At 37.0% G+C, this 18,766-nt stretch overlaps 1 protein-coding gene across 1 annotated transcript in view; it reads right to left on the bottom strand.

Moving 5' to 3' along the window:
* The window catches only part of LOC120543290 (protocadherin Fat 1), an 83,308-nt gene that overhangs the window by 31,113 nt on the left and 33,429 nt on the right, over positions 1–18,766 (bottom strand). Inside the window, exons 6-7 of the mRNA XM_039776326.1 lie at positions 10,670–13,078; positions 2,662–5,151 (exon numbers count right to left, since the gene is read on the bottom strand). Of these exons, the coding sequence (XP_039632260.1) occupies positions 2,662–5,151; positions 10,670–13,078 (4,899 nt within the window). The remainder of the gene's footprint in view (positions 1–2,661; positions 5,152–10,669; positions 13,079–18,766) is intronic.

The following is an 18,766-nucleotide window of genomic DNA, read 5'->3' as shown; positions in this document are numbered from 1 at the left end:
GGTGGCTCTAAAATCTGTACTGACCCCTACTCTCTCTTTTGTTTCTTTATCCGGTTCGGCTCTTTTTGCACCACCACCACCTACTCAAAGCATCATGATGCTCCAACAATGATGGACTGAAAGCCAGAAGTCTACGTGACCATCATCATCAAGTCCTTCCATGAAAGCCCTAAATACAAAGAGGACTTTTTGATTTATGTTAGGTAGATTGCCCAGAGGGGACTGGGTGGTCTCTTGGTCTGGAATCCCTGCAGATTTTATTTTTTTTTCTCCAGCCTCTGGAGCTTTTTTTTGTTTTTTCTGTCCACCCTGGCCATTGGACCTTACTTATTCCATGTTAATTAATGTTGACTTATGTTTATTTTTTATTGTGTCTTCTATTTTTCTATTCTTCATTTTGTAAAGCACTTTGAGCTACATTTTATTGTATGAAAATGTGTTATATAAATAAATGTTGTTGTTGTTGTGTTGCTACACACAGGAAAGTTTAAGCAAAAGGTGACAATATTCATTTTACCTTTGTAATGATTTCATTATTCAAAGTCCCCATCATTGCTTTAGCATTAAACTGTTGCTGCAAAGATCACTTGGGAAGACTTATAAGAATTTTCCACAAGAATTTTCCCATAATCCAAAGCTACTGGTAAACTGAACTGTTCTCACATTTACTTTAATTTTTTTGGAAAGCAAAAAGAAAGAAAATATAAATCATTTTTTAATATATATATTTTTGTTACCCTGTGTTAAACCCCAAAGGGAAATGGTCCTTTGGCATGACCTTTGAGATCCAAGCACAGGGTCAGCCATTCCAGCACACTGGAATCATTTTCAGGTTAAGGGCCATGCTCAAGGGCCCAATGTAGTAGCATCCTTTCTGTCAGTAGCAAAATTCGAACCAGCAACCTTCCAGAAACGAGCACAGATCCATAGCCACAAAGCCAACAAAAACAAATTTAGCCTTGCCTTTAAATTATCTAGTGTGCTGTTCTTGTACTGGTATGGTGTTCTCTTCTATGTCTTTACATTATTTGTAGACTAGACGTTAAGCCCGTTACAACAGTAGCGCATAAACATATGTATGAACAGTCTATATTAAATGGCAAGGGACCTTGTATGTGGCTGTAATATGTGTCACTGTATTGTGTGCCTTTAATTTTCTCTCTCAGTAATACTGGTTTGTATTTCCGAAAAATGCCTGTAATTTTGTCTGACATTAAAACAGTGGAACCTCGGTTCACAGCCATAATTCATTCCAAAACTCTGGTCGAAACCCGATTTGGTCGTAATTTCCCCCATAGGATTGTATGTAAATACAATTAATCCGTTCAAGACCGTAATACTGTATGTAAATATATATTTTTTTAAGTTTTTAAGTACAAATATAGTTAATTATACCATTGAATGCACAGCATAATAGTAAACTAAATGTAAAAACATTGAATAACACTGAGAAAACCTTGAACAACAGAGAAAACTAACACTGCAAGAGTTTGCACTATAGCCTTATGACCCGCTCGCTAAAAACACTTTTTTTAATGAGTTTTAAGCACAGGGAAAAAATGAACATTTGAAAAATCTGTAATTTAATAAACCACCAAGAAAAGTAACATTGCAACAATGCACGCACCCGCCTGCGTGTGTGTGAGTGTGTGTGTGGCCGTGTGTGTGTGTGTGTGTCCGTCTCTCGTGCGTACGCATCTGTGTGTGTCTCTCTCTCTGCACACACAGGGAATGCACAGGAAGAGACTGAACACGTGCCGTGTGGCCCTGCACATGCGTACTTCACCAGAAGACACACACACTGACACCTGGACGCACACAGGGGTTTTAGTAAAGAAGATTGTTCAATTTTCTCCTTTTTATGTTGCAGGCCAATTAAAAGTATATGTATATGCAAGAACAGTGAAAGTAAAACCTTCAAATGTGTTAGGAGCAATTGACCAGCATTTAACTATCACTATAATGCAAATGTAACATTGAATAACTGCAAGCAGTTCAGGGAAAGTCATCAGTTTAAGTGTACAAGTCCAGAACATCTGAAATGAAATATGAATTTGTTATGCAAATGATAATACAGTGTTTACATCAAATTTTCATCCAGCCATCCATCCATTATCCAACCCGCAATATCCTAACTACAGGGTCACGGGGTCTGCTGGAGCCAGTCCCAGCCAACACAGGGTGTAAGATAGGAAACAAACCCCTGGGCAGGGCGCCAGCCCGCCGCAGGCACACACACACCCCCACACACCAAGCACAATTTAGAATCGCCAAAGCACCTAACCTGCATGCCTTTGGACTGTGGGAGGAAACCCATGCAGACACTGGGAGAGCATGCAAACTCCACGCAGGGAGAACCCGGGTCTCCTAACTGTGAGGCAGCAATGCTACCCACTGCGCCACTGTGCTGCCATCAAATTTTCAGCTTAACACAATTACAAGTTATTACTTCTGCAGTACAAACTACTGTATTTCACAATTCATTTAGAAAATGTTCTTGTGAAGTTTCTTTTATATGCATTCTTAAGTTTGCCATTGTATTTAAAGGCCCAGCCATTCCAAAGTCTGGAAACTGTTCATAATGGGACACAATGTCCTCCATTGAACTTCAAGATTGAAATTCTATTTGAAGCTATTGAAAATGTTTCTTAATAATCTTACCTCTACTGGTGTTTGACACATGGCATTTAATGTTCCCTGTTCTGGATTCCTCTCTAAACTTGAGATGATAAAGCCAGATCCATCAGGTATGGACCGCCTCACAAGCATCTTTCCTTTTCTTGATTGTGCTAAAAGCACGCTGTGCCAGTAGGCATCACTAGAAATCAGCGTTGAATTTGCAGGCAGCTCAGAGATCACTGAATTCCTTTGGTTATAACAGTTCATGTTGTTTGAAGACTTTTGACTGTTTTCACCCTGGGAACTTTGATGACATTTACAAATTACAAGGATTATCAGAGTTAGTAGGAAAATAAAAGAAACAGCAGCAAGTCCAATAATTAAATACATATCGAATGACAAAACGTTTTCCACCTCTACAACCTCATCATTCACTGCTAGCAGACTTTTTGATTCTGGATCAAATCTTGAAATAAGGATGGTGACAGTAGATGAAAGTGAAGGATTTCCATTATCCTGGGCTTGGATGACCAGCCTTTGTTTGGGTGAATCCCTATGACCAAGACGTCGTCTGGTTCGCAGTTCACCATTGTATCGATCTAAGCTAAACAGTGTCTGATCAGTTATCTGAAGTAAATGGTAGGTAATTCGTGAATTTTGTACAGAATCATCATCAATTGCTATTATTTTTGTAACTAGATGTCCTTCTTCAGCAAAGCTTGGTATCATCTCAGAGGCTACAGAGCCATGTGGTCGCCAAGGAGAAACAATGATGGGAGAGTTATCATTTACATCAAGAACAGTTATGGTGACTGTTACACTGCTGCTCAGTGGAGGATTGCCCGAGTCTATCGCCTCAACTTGAAATGTAAAAGATGTCTCCTTTTCATAATCAAAAGATTGCAGTGTATAAATATTCCCATTGTCCTGGTTAATGGAAAATAATTTTAATAATGTCATGTTCACATTTCCATCATTATAAAGTGAGTATTTAATAACACTGTTTTCCATTGCATCAGGGTCATTGGCAGATATAGAACACAGCATTGAGCCTGGTATATTATTTTCTGAAACAGAAATCTTATATGAATCATGTAAAAAGAGTGGTGGATTATCGTTTACATCAATAAGATTTATAGAAATTATTCTACTTGTAGTCAAAGGTGGCATCCCTTTATCCTTAACCATTATGGTAATATTATAGCTAGGGTTGGTTTCTCGATCCATAGGCTCTGATGTGATAAGAGCATAATAGTTTTCTGTCGTCTGCTTAAGGGAAAAATCGGATTTCTCTGAAACATAACAGTCCACTTTTCCATTGTCTCCCGAGTCGAGATCCTTAATGCTGAAAAGAGCGATTTCTGTACCCACGGGTACATTCTCCAGGACTGACGTCATAATGGAGGTGATGATGATTTCTGGATGATTATCATTGCAATCCGTGACGTGTATTATAATTTTGCAGAGCCCTTCTAATGGGATATGCCCGATATCTTTAGCTTGAATATAAAATTCAAAGTATTTGATCGTTTCAAAGTCTAATACCCCACGAACACTGATTTCACCAGTTTTGGGATGCAACATGAAAGTTTCCAGTACTTCTCTGGCTGTGTGAGGATTAAACGAATATCGTAGTTCTGCATTGAGACCCTCGTCATTGTCCGACGCTTTTAGTTTAGTAACAACTGTGCCGATTGGTGCGTTTTCGTTAATATTCACTTCGTAAATTTCTTTATTAAACGTGGGAGCGTTGTCATTTGCATCAAGCACAATTACTGTGATATTCACTGAGCCCGACAGTTTAGGGATTCCACAGTCTACAGCTATTAGAAGTAAGCGATGTACTGCTTGCATTTCTCTGTCTAATGCATTCTTAATTACCAAATACGCGAAATTCGATCTATCTTTCCATATGTCAAAATATGAATTTTCATTTAGTGCATAACTACATACCGAATTATTGGCAACATCTGGATCCATAGCTTTCATTGGTAAAAATTTTTCCCCTTGTAAAGCCGATTCTGAAATGTTTATTTGAGTCGAGGTGAATGAAAATTTAGGAGCGTTGTCATTTACATCCAATATCTCGACTTCAATGCCGAATATTTCAAAAGGGTCCCTCATTACAACTTCCATATTAATAAAGCAGTCCGGTTTAAATGCGCATATAAACTCCCGGTCGATTTTCTCTTTAATGAATACATTTCCGTTGGACTCGTTAATATTTAAATATTGCTTCCCAGAACCCAGAGCAAGCTGAAGCTTTCGTTTCGACAGGTTAGCAGTATTCAGCCCAATATCTGAAGCCATATTTCCTATAACAGTTCCTTCTTCCATTTCCTCTGGTATAGAATAGCGCATGTCAACAGTATCCATACGGCATATTTTGGATAATAATATAAACAGAATTAGTATTTTTTTCATGTCTGATAAAAATCCGAAAAACAGCACTGAAATGGTAAAAAGGCAATCAGGATGCAGTATTGATGGAGGATATTTTGTTGAAACAGTACCTACAAGATCTTCACATTGCTGTTAGACGCAGCTTCTAAAGCTTTAATGACTGGTAAAGAGCGACACTCTGAGGCAGAAATGATAACTTAAATTTATAATAAAAATGATAGAACCCTTTCGAACTATTACATCCCAATATAATAATAATAATAATAATAATAATAATAATAATAATAATAATAATAATAATAATAATAATAAAACCGCTTTACCCTTTTCATTAAGGTATGGAGGAAAATGTAATTTGCTTTAAATTTTACTTTACGGTATATGTTTAGAGGTTAAAAGTACCTGAAGACCCATGTCTTTCAAGTAGTATAAGAGAATTTGCCAAAGGTCAAGACTGAATAAACAGTGCAGAACTTCTTCATATGGAGGATATTGTTAAACACATACTACCAGTCAAACATTTTAGAATACCTCAGTTTTTTCAGTTGTTATGGAAATGTACACAGTTTTAGGGTCTTAATGTTTCATGAAAGTGTAATGTGCTACAACTCAGCATTATAAAGAAAATAACATTTTGGTGTGTTACTTAGAAAAGGCAGAATTTCTGGAACATTCTGCTACAGGTTATTGCTGATGGCTATCTACAGGACATACATATTTACCTGTCTTGCTAAAGAGTCACCTGCTTTGAATAGTCAGACTGCTTTGACTTAGTATCTCATCTACATACAATGTGGGGATACAGAACTGTTTGCTTCCTTGGAAAATTGGTTTCTAATCAAGGACTCAAAGTAAATGTGTTTACACTATTTGTTATGCAGAGGAAATTGGCTTGCACCATTGTTTTCACTGATTGCCATGTTGATCTATGCAGAAATTGAAGTATATATATATTTCTGGAAAAAAGAGAACTGAGAAGTATGGTCTGAGACTCGGGACTGCTGTCTGTTTCTTTTATGCTTTACACCATATCGCTGTGGCTACACCCTGTAGCAACAGTGGCTTGTACCTGGCCCAGGTTCCCCTAGGCCTGAGGTCGGTAACAAAATCAAGGCATAGAACAAATTATCAATGGCAAATAAATAAAATAAGTAAAGAAATCATTAAGTCTACAAATAATTCTTTACATTTTTAAATTCATCAAAGTAACCACTTTTTGCCGATATAATAGCTAAACTGTGGTAACCCTTGTGATTCAGAATGCCAGTTATTGTGTGCAAGTCACCAACTCTGCCTCTAGACGAAGAACCCCACACCATCACACTTCCTCCTCCATGTTTGACAGCTGGTGTCGTGTCACACACTGACACATCCTTTCGCCAACTTGACAACGTACAAACACCCTGCGTGATGATCCAAAGATTTCAAATTTTGATTCATGAGACATTCTTCCAGTCCACAGTAGTCCACAGCTGGTATTTCAAGGCCCTATTTTGTCATTTAGGGAGTGGCTTTCTTATTGCTACTTTCCCTGTCAAACCTGTCCCACAAAGTCTCCTTGTCACATTAGAAACTAAGACTTTCTGTTTTTGGTCTGCAATGTTAAGCTGGGCTTGAAGCTGTTGCACTGTGAGGGACCTATCAAGCAAGCTGGTGACACGCAGAGACTTGTCTTCTTATTAGGTTGTGACTTTGGATCCGCCAGAGTGTCTTTCAGTTTCCATTTCCTTTGGACTGTGTAGGACACCACTGGACTAACTGGCATTTTGATTTTTTTTTTTTGCAATTTCTCTATTTTAAAGGTCTAGGAACAAAAACCTGCAGCCACTGCGACTCTCCAGGATCGACTTTGCCTACCTCTGGTCTAAAGGTATCTTGCTAGTGTTCCTACTGTCTTTTTCTTGCTTGTGTCATTTCCTATTTACTGGTATCATTTAGTGAACTTAGCATCCTACCCCATCCTATCCACCCATTTTTAACAGAATTGTGGTTTATAGCTGAAGAGGCCAGATTCTACTCTGTAAGCATTGTGTGTAACTATTGAAGTTAAATCAAAAGAGCAATTTCTCCATTTGACAGAACTTAAAAGCAGAGTCTGAATACTAATAACAAATAGATAATGAAAATGAATTGCAGCGTATGTTTTTCTGCATATTTTGCAAACTCCCCACAGTTGTATAACACTACTTAATTTAAATGTATTGTGCCCTATGTCATGCTTGGGCAGTGAGGAGAGGCTATGGCTCCTTTAATTTTGCTTTAAAGACAACAACTGAATGAAAGTGAAATCCTTGTAAAGTCAATGAATGTCTAATAGCTGTATTTGTGCTTGAAAATATTATAGATCACGGGCATAATATGACTAAACATCCATCCAGCTATATCCTAACTATAGGGTCATGGAGATCTGCTGGAGCCAATGGGTGCACGGCAGGAAACAAACCCCAGGCAGGGCACTAGCCCACCGCACACACACACACACGAGGGACAATTTAGAATCACCAATGCACCAAACCTGCATGTCTTTGGGAGGAAACCCACACAAACAATGGGAGAACATGCAAACTCCACGTAGGGAGGACTTGGAAAGTGAACCTGGGTCTCCTAACAGCAAGGCAGCGCTACCCACTGCACCACCGTGCCTCCCTATGCCTAAACAAGTCAATTTTAATCAGTTCATACCAACACATTACAAATTTGTTAAAAGAAAAGAGTCATTGTGCTGAGGGTTCTGATACAGATAAAGGGAAAGCCAGAAAAGCAACAATTCTTATATACAACAATATCCTGTAAAGTACAGTCATTCCAAAAAACTTGATAAAGCTACCAATTTTTCTTTGACCTTCTGTAGTATGACACTCAGAAAGGTTCACAAAAAATTATAATACCAGGCAAAAAAGTATTGACAAAATGCTTTAGCACTAAACTTTGATAGATAGATAGATAGATAGATAGATAGATAGATAGATAGATAGATAGATAGATAGATAGATAGATAGATAGATAGATAGATAGATAGATAGATAGATAGATAAAGTGGGATGCAAAAGTTTGGGCAACCTTGTTAATAGTCATTATTTTCCTGTATAAATCGTTGGTTGTTAAGATAAAAAATGTCAGTTAAATATATCATATAGGACACACACACAGTGATATTTGAGAAGTGAAATGAAGTTTATTGGATTTACAGAAAGTGTGCAATAATTGTTCAAACAAAATCAGGCAGGTGCATAAATTTGGGCACCGTTGTCATTTTATTGATTCCAAAACTTTTAGAACTAATTATTGGAACTCAAATTGGCTTGGTAAGCTCAGTGATCCCTGACCTACATACACAGGTGAATCCTATAATGAGAAAGAGTATTTAAGGGGTAAATTGTAAGTTTCCCTCCTCCTGAGTAGCAACATGGGGGTCACAAAACAACTCTCAAATGACCTGAAGACAAAGATTGTTCACCATCATGGTTTAGGGGAAGGATACAGAAAGCTGTCCCAGAGATTTAAGCTGTCTGTTTCCACAGTTAGGAACATATTGAGGAAATGGAAGACCACAGGCTCAGTTCAAGTTAAGGCTCGAAGTGGCAGACCAAGAAAGATTTCGGATAGACAGAAACGACGAATGGTGAGAACAGTCAGAGTCAACCCACAGACCAGCACCAAAGACCTACAACATCATCTTGCAGCAGATGGAGTCACTGTGCATCGTTCAACCATTCAGCACACTTTACACAAGGAGATGCTGTATGCGAGAGTGATGCAGAGGAAGCCTTTTCTCCGCCCACAGCACAAACAGAGCCGCTTGAGGTCTGCTCAAGCACATTTGGACAAGCCAGCTTCATTTTGGAATAAGGTGCTGTGGACTGATGAAACTAAAATTGAGTTATTTGGGCATAACAAGGGCGTTATGCATGGAGGAAAAAGAACACAGCATTCCAAGAAAAACACCTGCTACCTACAGTAAAATATGGTGGTGGTTCCATCATGCTGTGGGGCTGTGTGGCCAGTGCAGGGACTGGGAATCTTGTCAAAGTTGAGGGACGCATGGATTCCACTCAGTATCAGCAGATTCTGGAGACCAATGTCCAGGAATCAGTGACAAAGCTGAAGCTGCGCCGGGGCTGGATCTTTCAACAAGACAACGACCGAAACACTGCTCAAAATCCACTAAGGCATTCATGCAGAGGAACAAGTACAACGTTCTGGAATGGCCATCTCAGTCCCCAGACCTGAATATAATTGAAAATCTGTGGTGTGAGTTAAAGAGAGCTGTCCATGCTCGGAAGCCATCAAACCTGAATGAACTAGAGATGTTTTGTAAAGAGGAATGGTCCAAAATACCTTCAACCACAATCCAGACTCTCATTGGAACCTACAGGAAGTGTTTAGAGGCTGTAATTTCTGCAAAAGGCGGATCTACTAAATATTGATTTCATTTCCTTTTGTGGTGCCCAAATTTATGCACCTGCCTGATTTTGTTTGAACAATTATTGCACACTTTCTGTAAATCCAATAAACTTCATTTCACTTCACAAGTATCACTGTGTGTGTCTCCTATATGATATATTTAACTGACATTTTTTATCTTAACAACCAACGATTTATACAGGAAAATAATGACTATTAACAAGGTTGCCCAAACTTTTGCATCCCACTGTAGATAGATAGATAGATAGATAGATAGATAGATAGATAGATAGATAGATAGATAGATAGATAGATAGATAGATAGATAGATAGATAGATAGATAGATACTTTATTAATCCCAAGGGGAAATTCACATAATCCAGCAGCAGTATACTGATACAAAAAACAATATTAAATTAAAGAGTAATAAAAATGCATGTAAAAGTGGACAATAACTTGAATAATGTTAGCGTGCATGCATTATACTTTGTCTGTCATTTGTGAGGGTATTCACATAAACTGTGGCTGTTGTTAAACTGGACTATTCCCATGGTTACTATACTTTGTTTTTGTGGAAACTTTGAAGAAAATGGAAAACTATATTTAACATATAAAGTGTAGCAAATATGTCAAATAATATAGTCTTCAAAAGAAATGATTTCATCTCTTTCCTTTATATTAACAACATGCATCACATATAATTATACTGTCTCATACAGGCATGAAAATAATTTTTGGGCCACGTTGCTTTTTATGGTAAAACAAATGGCTTAGTAATTCAGCACCCCTGATTGTTACTAACTAAAATAAACTAGAAAAACTGAATCTGGAATTTGTTTGGCAAAATTGAAGCTAATCAACTGTTTAACTCTAATAATGAATGAAAATATTACATAAATGACTGACAAGATTTTGCAGTAAGTGTTCACTTTTAATTTCATCTGGATTGATTGAAATGAAATATGGATTTCTGAATCAAATGTAAATATAATATCTATAAAATCTTCAGAAAAACATAACTGCGACTTATTACTTTTTAAACAGCATTGGCTTTTCACAATTCAATTAGAAGAACATCTTGTAAGATTGCTTTTTTTGTATTCTTAAGTCTAATATTTAAAAGGCCAGGCAACCACCAGTGTCTGCCTGCTTTCTCTTTATAACAGGAAGTAGTGTCCAACTTTTAGTTTACAACTTGAAATGTTATTTTTAAACAATCATATCCTTAGTTAACAGTCTTACCTCCACTGGTGTTTGGCACATGTCATTTACTCCTCCCTGTCCCAAGTTCCTCTCTAAACTTGAAATGATAAAGCCAGATCCATCGGGTATGGACCGCCTCACAAGCATTTTTCCTTTCCTTGATTCTGCTAAAAGCACGCTGTGCCAGTAGGCATCACTAGAAATCAGCGTTGAATTTGCAGGCAGCTCAGAGATCACTGAATTCCTTTGGTTGTAACAGTTTACATTATTTGCAGATTTTTGACTGTTTTCACCCTGCGGAGTATGATGACATTTGCAAACAATAAGGATTATCAGAGTTAGGAGGAATATAAAGGAAGCTCCAGCTAGTCCAACAATTAAATACATATCTAACGATAAAAAGTTATCCGTCTCCACAACGTCATCATTCTGGGCTAGCAAGCTTTTTGACTCTGATTCAAATCTTGATATGAGAATGGTGACAGTAGATGAAAGTGAAGGATTTCCATTATCTTGGGCTTGGATGACCAGTCTTTGTTTGGACGAATCCCTATGACCTAACCGTCTTCTCATTCGAAGTTCACCATTGTATTTATCTAAAGTGAACAGTGTCTGATCAGTTATCTGAAGTAGATGGTAGGTAATTCTTGAATTTTGCACAGAATCATCATCAATTGCTATTATTTTTGTAACTAGAAATCCTTCTTCAGCAAAGCTTGGTATCATCTCAGTGGCTAAAGAGCCATGTGGTCGCCAAGGAGAAACAATGATGGGAGTGTTGTCATTTATATCAAGAACAGTTACGGTGACTGTTACACTGCTGCTCAGTGGAGGATTTCCCGAGTCTGTGGCTTCGACTTGAAAAGTAAAAGATGTCTCCTTTTCATAATCAAAAGATTGCAGTGCATAAATATTCCCATTGTCCCGGTTAATGGAGAATAGTTCTGACAATGCCCTATTTTCACTTTCACCTTTAACAATTGAGTAGTTAAGAACACTGTTTTCCTTTGCATCAGGGTCATTGGCAGTTAAAGTAAAAAGCAGAGATCCCGGGATGTTATTTTCTGAAACAGAAATTCTATAGGTTTTGTATGAAAACAACGGTGGGTTATCGTTGACATCTATAAGATCTATGGTTATTTTTCTAAGATTAGACAACGGAGGAGTACCTTTATCCTTAACCATTATTGTTATATTATAGCTAGGATTCGTTTCCCGATCCATGAGATGTGATGTTATAAGTGCGTAATAGTTTTCCGTTGTCTGCTGAAGCTGAAAATCAGAATTCTCTAAGACATAACAGTCCACCTTTCCATTGTCCCCCGAGTCGAGATCCTTAATGCTGAAAAGAGCGATTTCTGTTCCCAGGGGTACATTCTCCAGGACTGACGTCAAAATTGAAGTAATGATGATTTCTGGGTAGTTATCATTGCTGTCCTTAACGTATATTATTATTTTACAAAGCCCTGCTAATGGACTAGGCCCGATGTCTTTTGCTTGAACATAAAATTCGTAACTTTTGATATTTTCAAAATCCAATACTTCATTGACAGTGATTTCTCCAGATTTGGGGTGTAAAATGAAAGTCTGAAGTATTGTTTGTGCTGTATGTGCATTAAATGAATATCTTAATTCTGCATTCAGACCCTCGTCTTTGTCTGACGCTTTTAATTTGATAACAATTGATCCTATTGCTGCGTCTTCGCTAACGTTCACTTCATAGATTTGCTTATCAAATAGTGGAGGATTGTCATTTGCATCAAGAACAAACACCGTGATTTTAACAGAGCCCGACAATTGAGGGATTCCACAGTCCGTGGCGGTTAAGACTAAATTGTATGATGCTTGAATTTCTCGATCTAAAGAGTTTTTAATTACCAGATACACGAAATGCGAACTATCTTTCCATGTGTCGAAATATGAATATTCATTCAGAACATAATTACATACCGTATTATTGCCAACATCGGGATCGTCGGCTTTCATCAGTAAAAATCTTTCCCCTTGCAAAGCAGATTCTGAAATGTTTATCTGAGTCGAGGCGAGTGAAAATTTCGGAGTGTTGTCGTTTACATCCAATATCTCCACTTCAATACCGAAAATCTGAAAGGGATCTTTAATAACAGCCTCCATTTTAATAACGCACTCTAGTTTAAACGCGCATATGAATTCCCGGTCGATTTTCTCCTTGATAAATAAATTTCCATTTGACTCGTTAAAATTCAGGTACTGTTTCCAGCGACCGAAAGCAAGCTGAAGCTTCCGTTTAGACAGATTAGCAGCATTTAGCCCAATGTCAGAAGCTATATTGCCTATGACTGTTCCTTCCTCCATTTCTTCTGGTGTAGAATAGCGAATATGCAGGCAATCCAACTCGCATATTGTGGAAAATATAATGAAGAGGAACAGAATTTTATCCATATCCGAAAATAAAGAGAAACACGGCAATCAAATGCAAAAGAATACATAGGATGCGATATTTATGTTAAAAAATTTAAGAACAACACCTACAAGACATTCATCTGCCTACTGAGCAGCTTCTAAAGCTTGAATTATTGGTAAACAGCGACACTCTGAGGCTGAAATTGATCAAAACCCGAATTTCATGTCAAAAGAACAGAACCCCTTTAAAACTTTTTACACCAATAAACCCTAAACTAATTGCTGTTCTTTCTTTCTTTCTTTCTTTCTTTCTTTCTTTCTTTCTTTCTTTCTTTCTTTCTTTCTTTCTGTGCCCCGTCAAAGAACCATATTCATCATTTTAAATGCACAACATTTGCATACAGGTTATATAAATATCTCACGAGATAGGTCAGAGGACAGAAAATAAAATAAAAATGATTGTCTGGATACAAAGTACCAGGAGTCTAAGTCATTGCGAGTTTCTTTTCACATTGCTAAGAGTAAGACATACTAGTTAGGCTGATTAAATATTCCAAATTGATGCAATGCTGATGAGTTTGCCCTTAGATTGTTATCACTTGTTTGACACCTTTATCTAAGGTAACTTACAACATCTGCTATGTTCAATTAGGTTAACTGGTTTTGCTTTTCCAATTGCTGAAGAAGTGACTTAGATATGGTCACACAGTATCAGTAACTGGATTTGAACCCACAACCTGAGTGTTTGAGGTCCAAAACATTAACCATTATGCCACATTGTCCAGTATTGGTTAATATTGCATATTTGATGCTACCATGATGGATTGTTTTTTGGTGATAATGAAATGGTTTATGAGGGTTTCAGGATGTTATTTTATGTTACTATTTCCATACTCTAATAGACAAGGAGCTACAACTGATTTAATTTGTTTCACAAAGCCTCACCTCTCACCTGTCCATTTGCTGTCATTTCTTTTACTAATACTGGGAGATGAATCTTAACTCTTCATCATCAGATGGAAGGCGAAAAACAACTAGTCCATCACAAGTGAGTTGTATGTAAAGTTTCACACTCACAATTGACTATTTTGGACGTGTCTGACAATTACATTTTGGGCATATAAAAAAGACCAGAGTATTGCCTGAGTAAAACCAAGAAAGTGTCTATCAGAGCACCCAAATTCCAAAGAGACAGTGACTGATCTACAAGACACACCAAGCCTCATAGTTTCAAGGCAGCTAACCATAGTGTTCATCATTTGAGTCCAGTGTTAACTATTCTTTCATCTATAATGATAATAATAATTATTTACATTTAAATAGTGCTGTCCTCACTACTCAAAGCATTTTTTATAGTGAGCGAGAAGCTACTTCAACCACCACTGATGTGTAGCATCCACTTGGATGATGTGACGGCAGCCATTTTTGTGCCAGTAAGCTCACATGTTAGCTGTTAGGTTATGAAATGATGAGAGATTAGATGTAGAGGATGATTAGGGGCTCAGAATGACTAGGCCATGTGGGGCAGTTTAACCTGAATATTGGTATACACCCTGCTCTTTAAAAAGGATGCCCTGGATCTTTAATGACCAGAGTTAGGACCTTGGTGTTACATCTGATCTTAAGAATTGTGCCATTTCTACTGCACAGTATCCCCATCACTGCACTGGGGTAGTGGGATTCACAATCAGACCACAGGGTAAGCACCCCCTGCTGCCCTTCCAACACCTTTTACAGCAGCAATATAACCTTTCCATCAATGGTCTCCCCTCCTAGTACTGGCTAGGCCTGAACATGCTTAGCTTCAGCTGGATGACCTCTTTCGAAGTGCATGTTGCATGGCTGTTGGCTACTGTACCAACATAAACTAAATAATCTCACGTTTTCTTTATTATTCTGATGTGAAACATGTTTTTCTTAGAGGTTTGTAATATTTTTTTCGAGAACTTTCCTTCAGTTTTGTTGGATCATTTTCATTTTAGCCTTCAGACTTCAGAATGGGAGTAATGTTTGCAAAGGCCTTGTCCACGACCTAAATGAGTGCTGCTTTTTGCATGACTTGATTCTATTCATACCAAATCATATATCATGATAGTTAAATGTGGTTATGAGAGCATACTTGACTCAGTTTACAGTGTTTTATTGGTCACATGTACTGTATAATAAGCAAATGTGCCAAAATAGTTTAAATCATCAGTCTTTTCTTTTTGAAGAGTTTAGACCTGTTATTTTTTGAGATGTGCAGCAAAAATGCTTCTTTTCATATTACTAATATTTATGCTGGCCATGTTGACATGTTTATTAAGTTTCCTCACCTTTTTCTTTTACAAAAAAAACATGTCACAGAAAGCTCTGCTTAGGATGAGTGAATTAACACATTTGTGTGGGTGAATATCATTATCCACCCTATTTCTTTCTGCTATTAGATAGATAGATAGATAGATAGATAGATAGATAGATAGATAGATAGATAGATAGATAGATAGATAGATAGATAGATAGATAGATAGATAGATAGATAGATAGATAGATAGATAGATAGATAGATAGATAGATAGATAGATAGATAGATAGATAGATAGATAGATACTTTATTAATCCTAAGGGGAAATTCACAAAATCCTGCAGCAGTATACTGATACAAAAAACAATATTAAATTAAATAGTAATAAAAATGCATGTGAAAGCAGACAATAACTTGAGTAATGTTAGCATTTACTCCCCCGGGTGGAACTGAAGAGTCGCATAGTGTGGGGGAGGAACGATCTCCTCAGTCTGTCAGTGGAGCAGGACGGTGACAAAAGTCTGTCACTGAAGCTGCTCCTCTGTCTGGAGATGACACTGTTCAGTGGATGCAGTGGATCATTCATGATTGACAGGAGTTTGCTTAATGCCTGTCACTCTGCCACAGATGTTAAACTGTCCAACTTTACTCCTACAATAGACCTCATAAACAAATAGTACTCATAAACAGATTATCATTACCAAGCAACATTCCATTTCCTTTTCATTTTCACAAGAAAACACCTGTGCAGTACAAAAGTTTAAAACATGAAAAACAAATCCAACGATGGCAGTGCATGGTGGCACATGTTTGCTTGATTGCGTTAATGAAAATGGAAAAAGACATGGAGTTTGGAGTGAAAGATGCCGCAGAGTCCAAATAGAACAAGACTTTTGATAAACCAATTCCATGAAAAATCTTTATCACAAAGTCCTTCTCTCAAGAGCATTTTGGACATGTCTGAACAACAATTTTAGAAACGGTCTGTAAGCACACTAGTCATAGCATTGGCTTTCCTGCAGGTCATTCCTGTTACTCCTGTCCACCTCTTGCACTGGCTGTTTTAATACTCAGTCATCTGGTATCGACATCTCTCCTTGTGACACAGATGTCATTCTCACATTTTTGTTTTTTTTTTCTTTACTTTGCCACACATTACAACAGTCCTCTGATGAATGGTCAATTACAGTTTATAATTCTTCTTTTTGCTCTCTCATATGCTGCTCCATCACAATTCCCCCCTCATAGCCTTCATCTTTGTTTCTTTGTGTGTCTTCCTGACTGTCCTGTCTTCAATTGCTGTCAGCTTGTTTCTTATGCCCCTTCTCTTATACTCTTCTTCTCATAGAAATCCACCTTTTCGGTGTAGTGCCACTCTACAGAAGTATACAGATGTTTGCCCTGGAATCTTTTTGTCTTTTACTTTCAAGTCATGTACATCAAAGCAGTTTGTAACAACAGTGCTCAATTCTCAACTTGTCCAACAAAGGAAATACATACAGTATAGAATGATTTATCAGCCTTTTTACTTTTTCATATATGACATATAGGGAAGGTATTGTAATCATCCAAAGATTCAATGTTGAGATTTAGATGAATCTCAACGTTTTAGACCTCCCTGACTTTCTTGTATAAGAAGTATAGGGAAAGTATTGGAATCGTCCAAAAATTCCATTTCGAGATTTTGAATCTCGATGTTTTAGATCTCCCCGAGTCCAAAAATACCGTTTTTGGAATTATGTCTGTGTGTCTGTGTGCGTGTGTGCGTGCGTGTGTTTGTGTATGTAAACACGATAATTTGAGTATGCTGTCACTTAAGTCAACCAAATTTTGTATTAGGTACAAAAAATAGATTGCTATGAACTTTTTCTCTGTTTCCATTAATCGGAAGTGGTACTTTACCTTTTATTCATCCTTTTGCAGTATTATTCAACTTTACTTTTATAATAATTGTTCAATACATTATTAATTTGATTTGATTTGTTGTTGATGGTTCTTTAAAGGGTGGCGTGGTGGTGCAGTGGTAGCGCTGCTGCCTTGCAGTAAGATGACCTGGATTCACTTCCCGGGTCCTTCCTGTGTGGAGTTTGCATGTTCTCCCCGTGTCTGCATGGGTTTCGTCCGGGTGCTCTGGTTTCCCCCTTACAGTACAAAGATATGCAGGTTAGGTGCAGAGGTGATCCTAAATTGTCCGTGTGTGTGTGTGTCCCACAGTGGGCTAGCGCCCTGCCTGGGGTTTGCTTCCTGCCTTGCACCCTGTGTTGGCTGGGATTGGCTCAAGTAGACCTCTGTGACCCTGTAGTTAAGATATAGCAGGTTGGATAGTGGATGGATGGTTCTTTAATGCACATAATATAAAAATAGAATTATTGTCTTGTGGATTACTCCTCCAATTTCCATCCCCATATCTGAGTATATGAGAAAGACAAGGGGAGACCGCTTCCAATTTTGTTATCTGACAGATGAAGGTTTCTTGCCAGATCTTACTTCACTGTCCCACTCCAATAACATCCTTTTCCTCCATCATGTCTTACTTTTACTTATCATTGTGGATCACCTGTGAATGTAGCTTTCCCAGTATCTGAGTGGATTGAACTAGGGGACAATCACTTTTCATATTCAGCTTTGTTAATAGAATAAAATTTCTTAGAAATTAAATTGATTTTATTTCTTTACTCAGATACCTAAATCTAATTTTATCTAATATTTTTTAATATTCGAGAAATGTAAATGTCAAAAATGTGTAATATTACCGGAAATCAAAGAGGAGCAAATACTTTTTTTACAATACTGTTTACAATAATGTGTAATTTATTGTATTTAATGAATTATTAAAATTATTAAAATGAAATAAATACCCTAGAAGTTTTTTCTTTTTTTATAAAGCATATCTTAATTTTACCAAAGAAAATGCACAATATTAATTAGAAATATACAGTTCCACAGACAAAGACATTGATGTTATTACAGTGTATTCATTTAATAAAAGAGGAACAAATGAGAAAGGTAAAGTAGTAAATAAATAAATAAGTAATAATAATAATAATAATAATAATAATAATAATAATAATAATAATAATAAAATAAATGATGGAAAAATATCTTAAATCCTAAACACATAAATGCATTCATATCAAGAGTATATGAGGGGTAACACAAAAGCTATGACCCTGAACTTGGAAAGCTTATGCTGATTTTGTAAATGGAGAAAGGTTTGCTCCTACTAAATAATAAGTTAATATAATTTTAAATATGATGATTGCACAATTTGGCTTTACATGATAATTTCCTATCAATTAACCAAACACTACAACCAAATTTGTTTGTGGAAATTTTACTTTCACATTTTAATTAAACCGGCAAGTTCCCTAAGGCCACATTTATAAATTTTTTCTTTGATTCAAATGTAAAACTATGCAGATCCCAAAAAAACAGCAAAAGGCATACACCAAAATATGAATCAAATTTCT

The sequence above is a fragment of the Polypterus senegalus genome, chromosome 13 (assembly GCF_016835505.1).
Source record: "Polypterus senegalus isolate Bchr_013 chromosome 13, ASM1683550v1, whole genome shotgun sequence".
Lineage (NCBI taxonomy): Eukaryota > Metazoa > Chordata > Cladistia > Polypteriformes > Polypteridae > Polypterus > Polypterus senegalus.
Note: the sequence above shows the minus strand (reverse complement) of the source record. Positions and strands in the feature narration are given on the sequence as shown.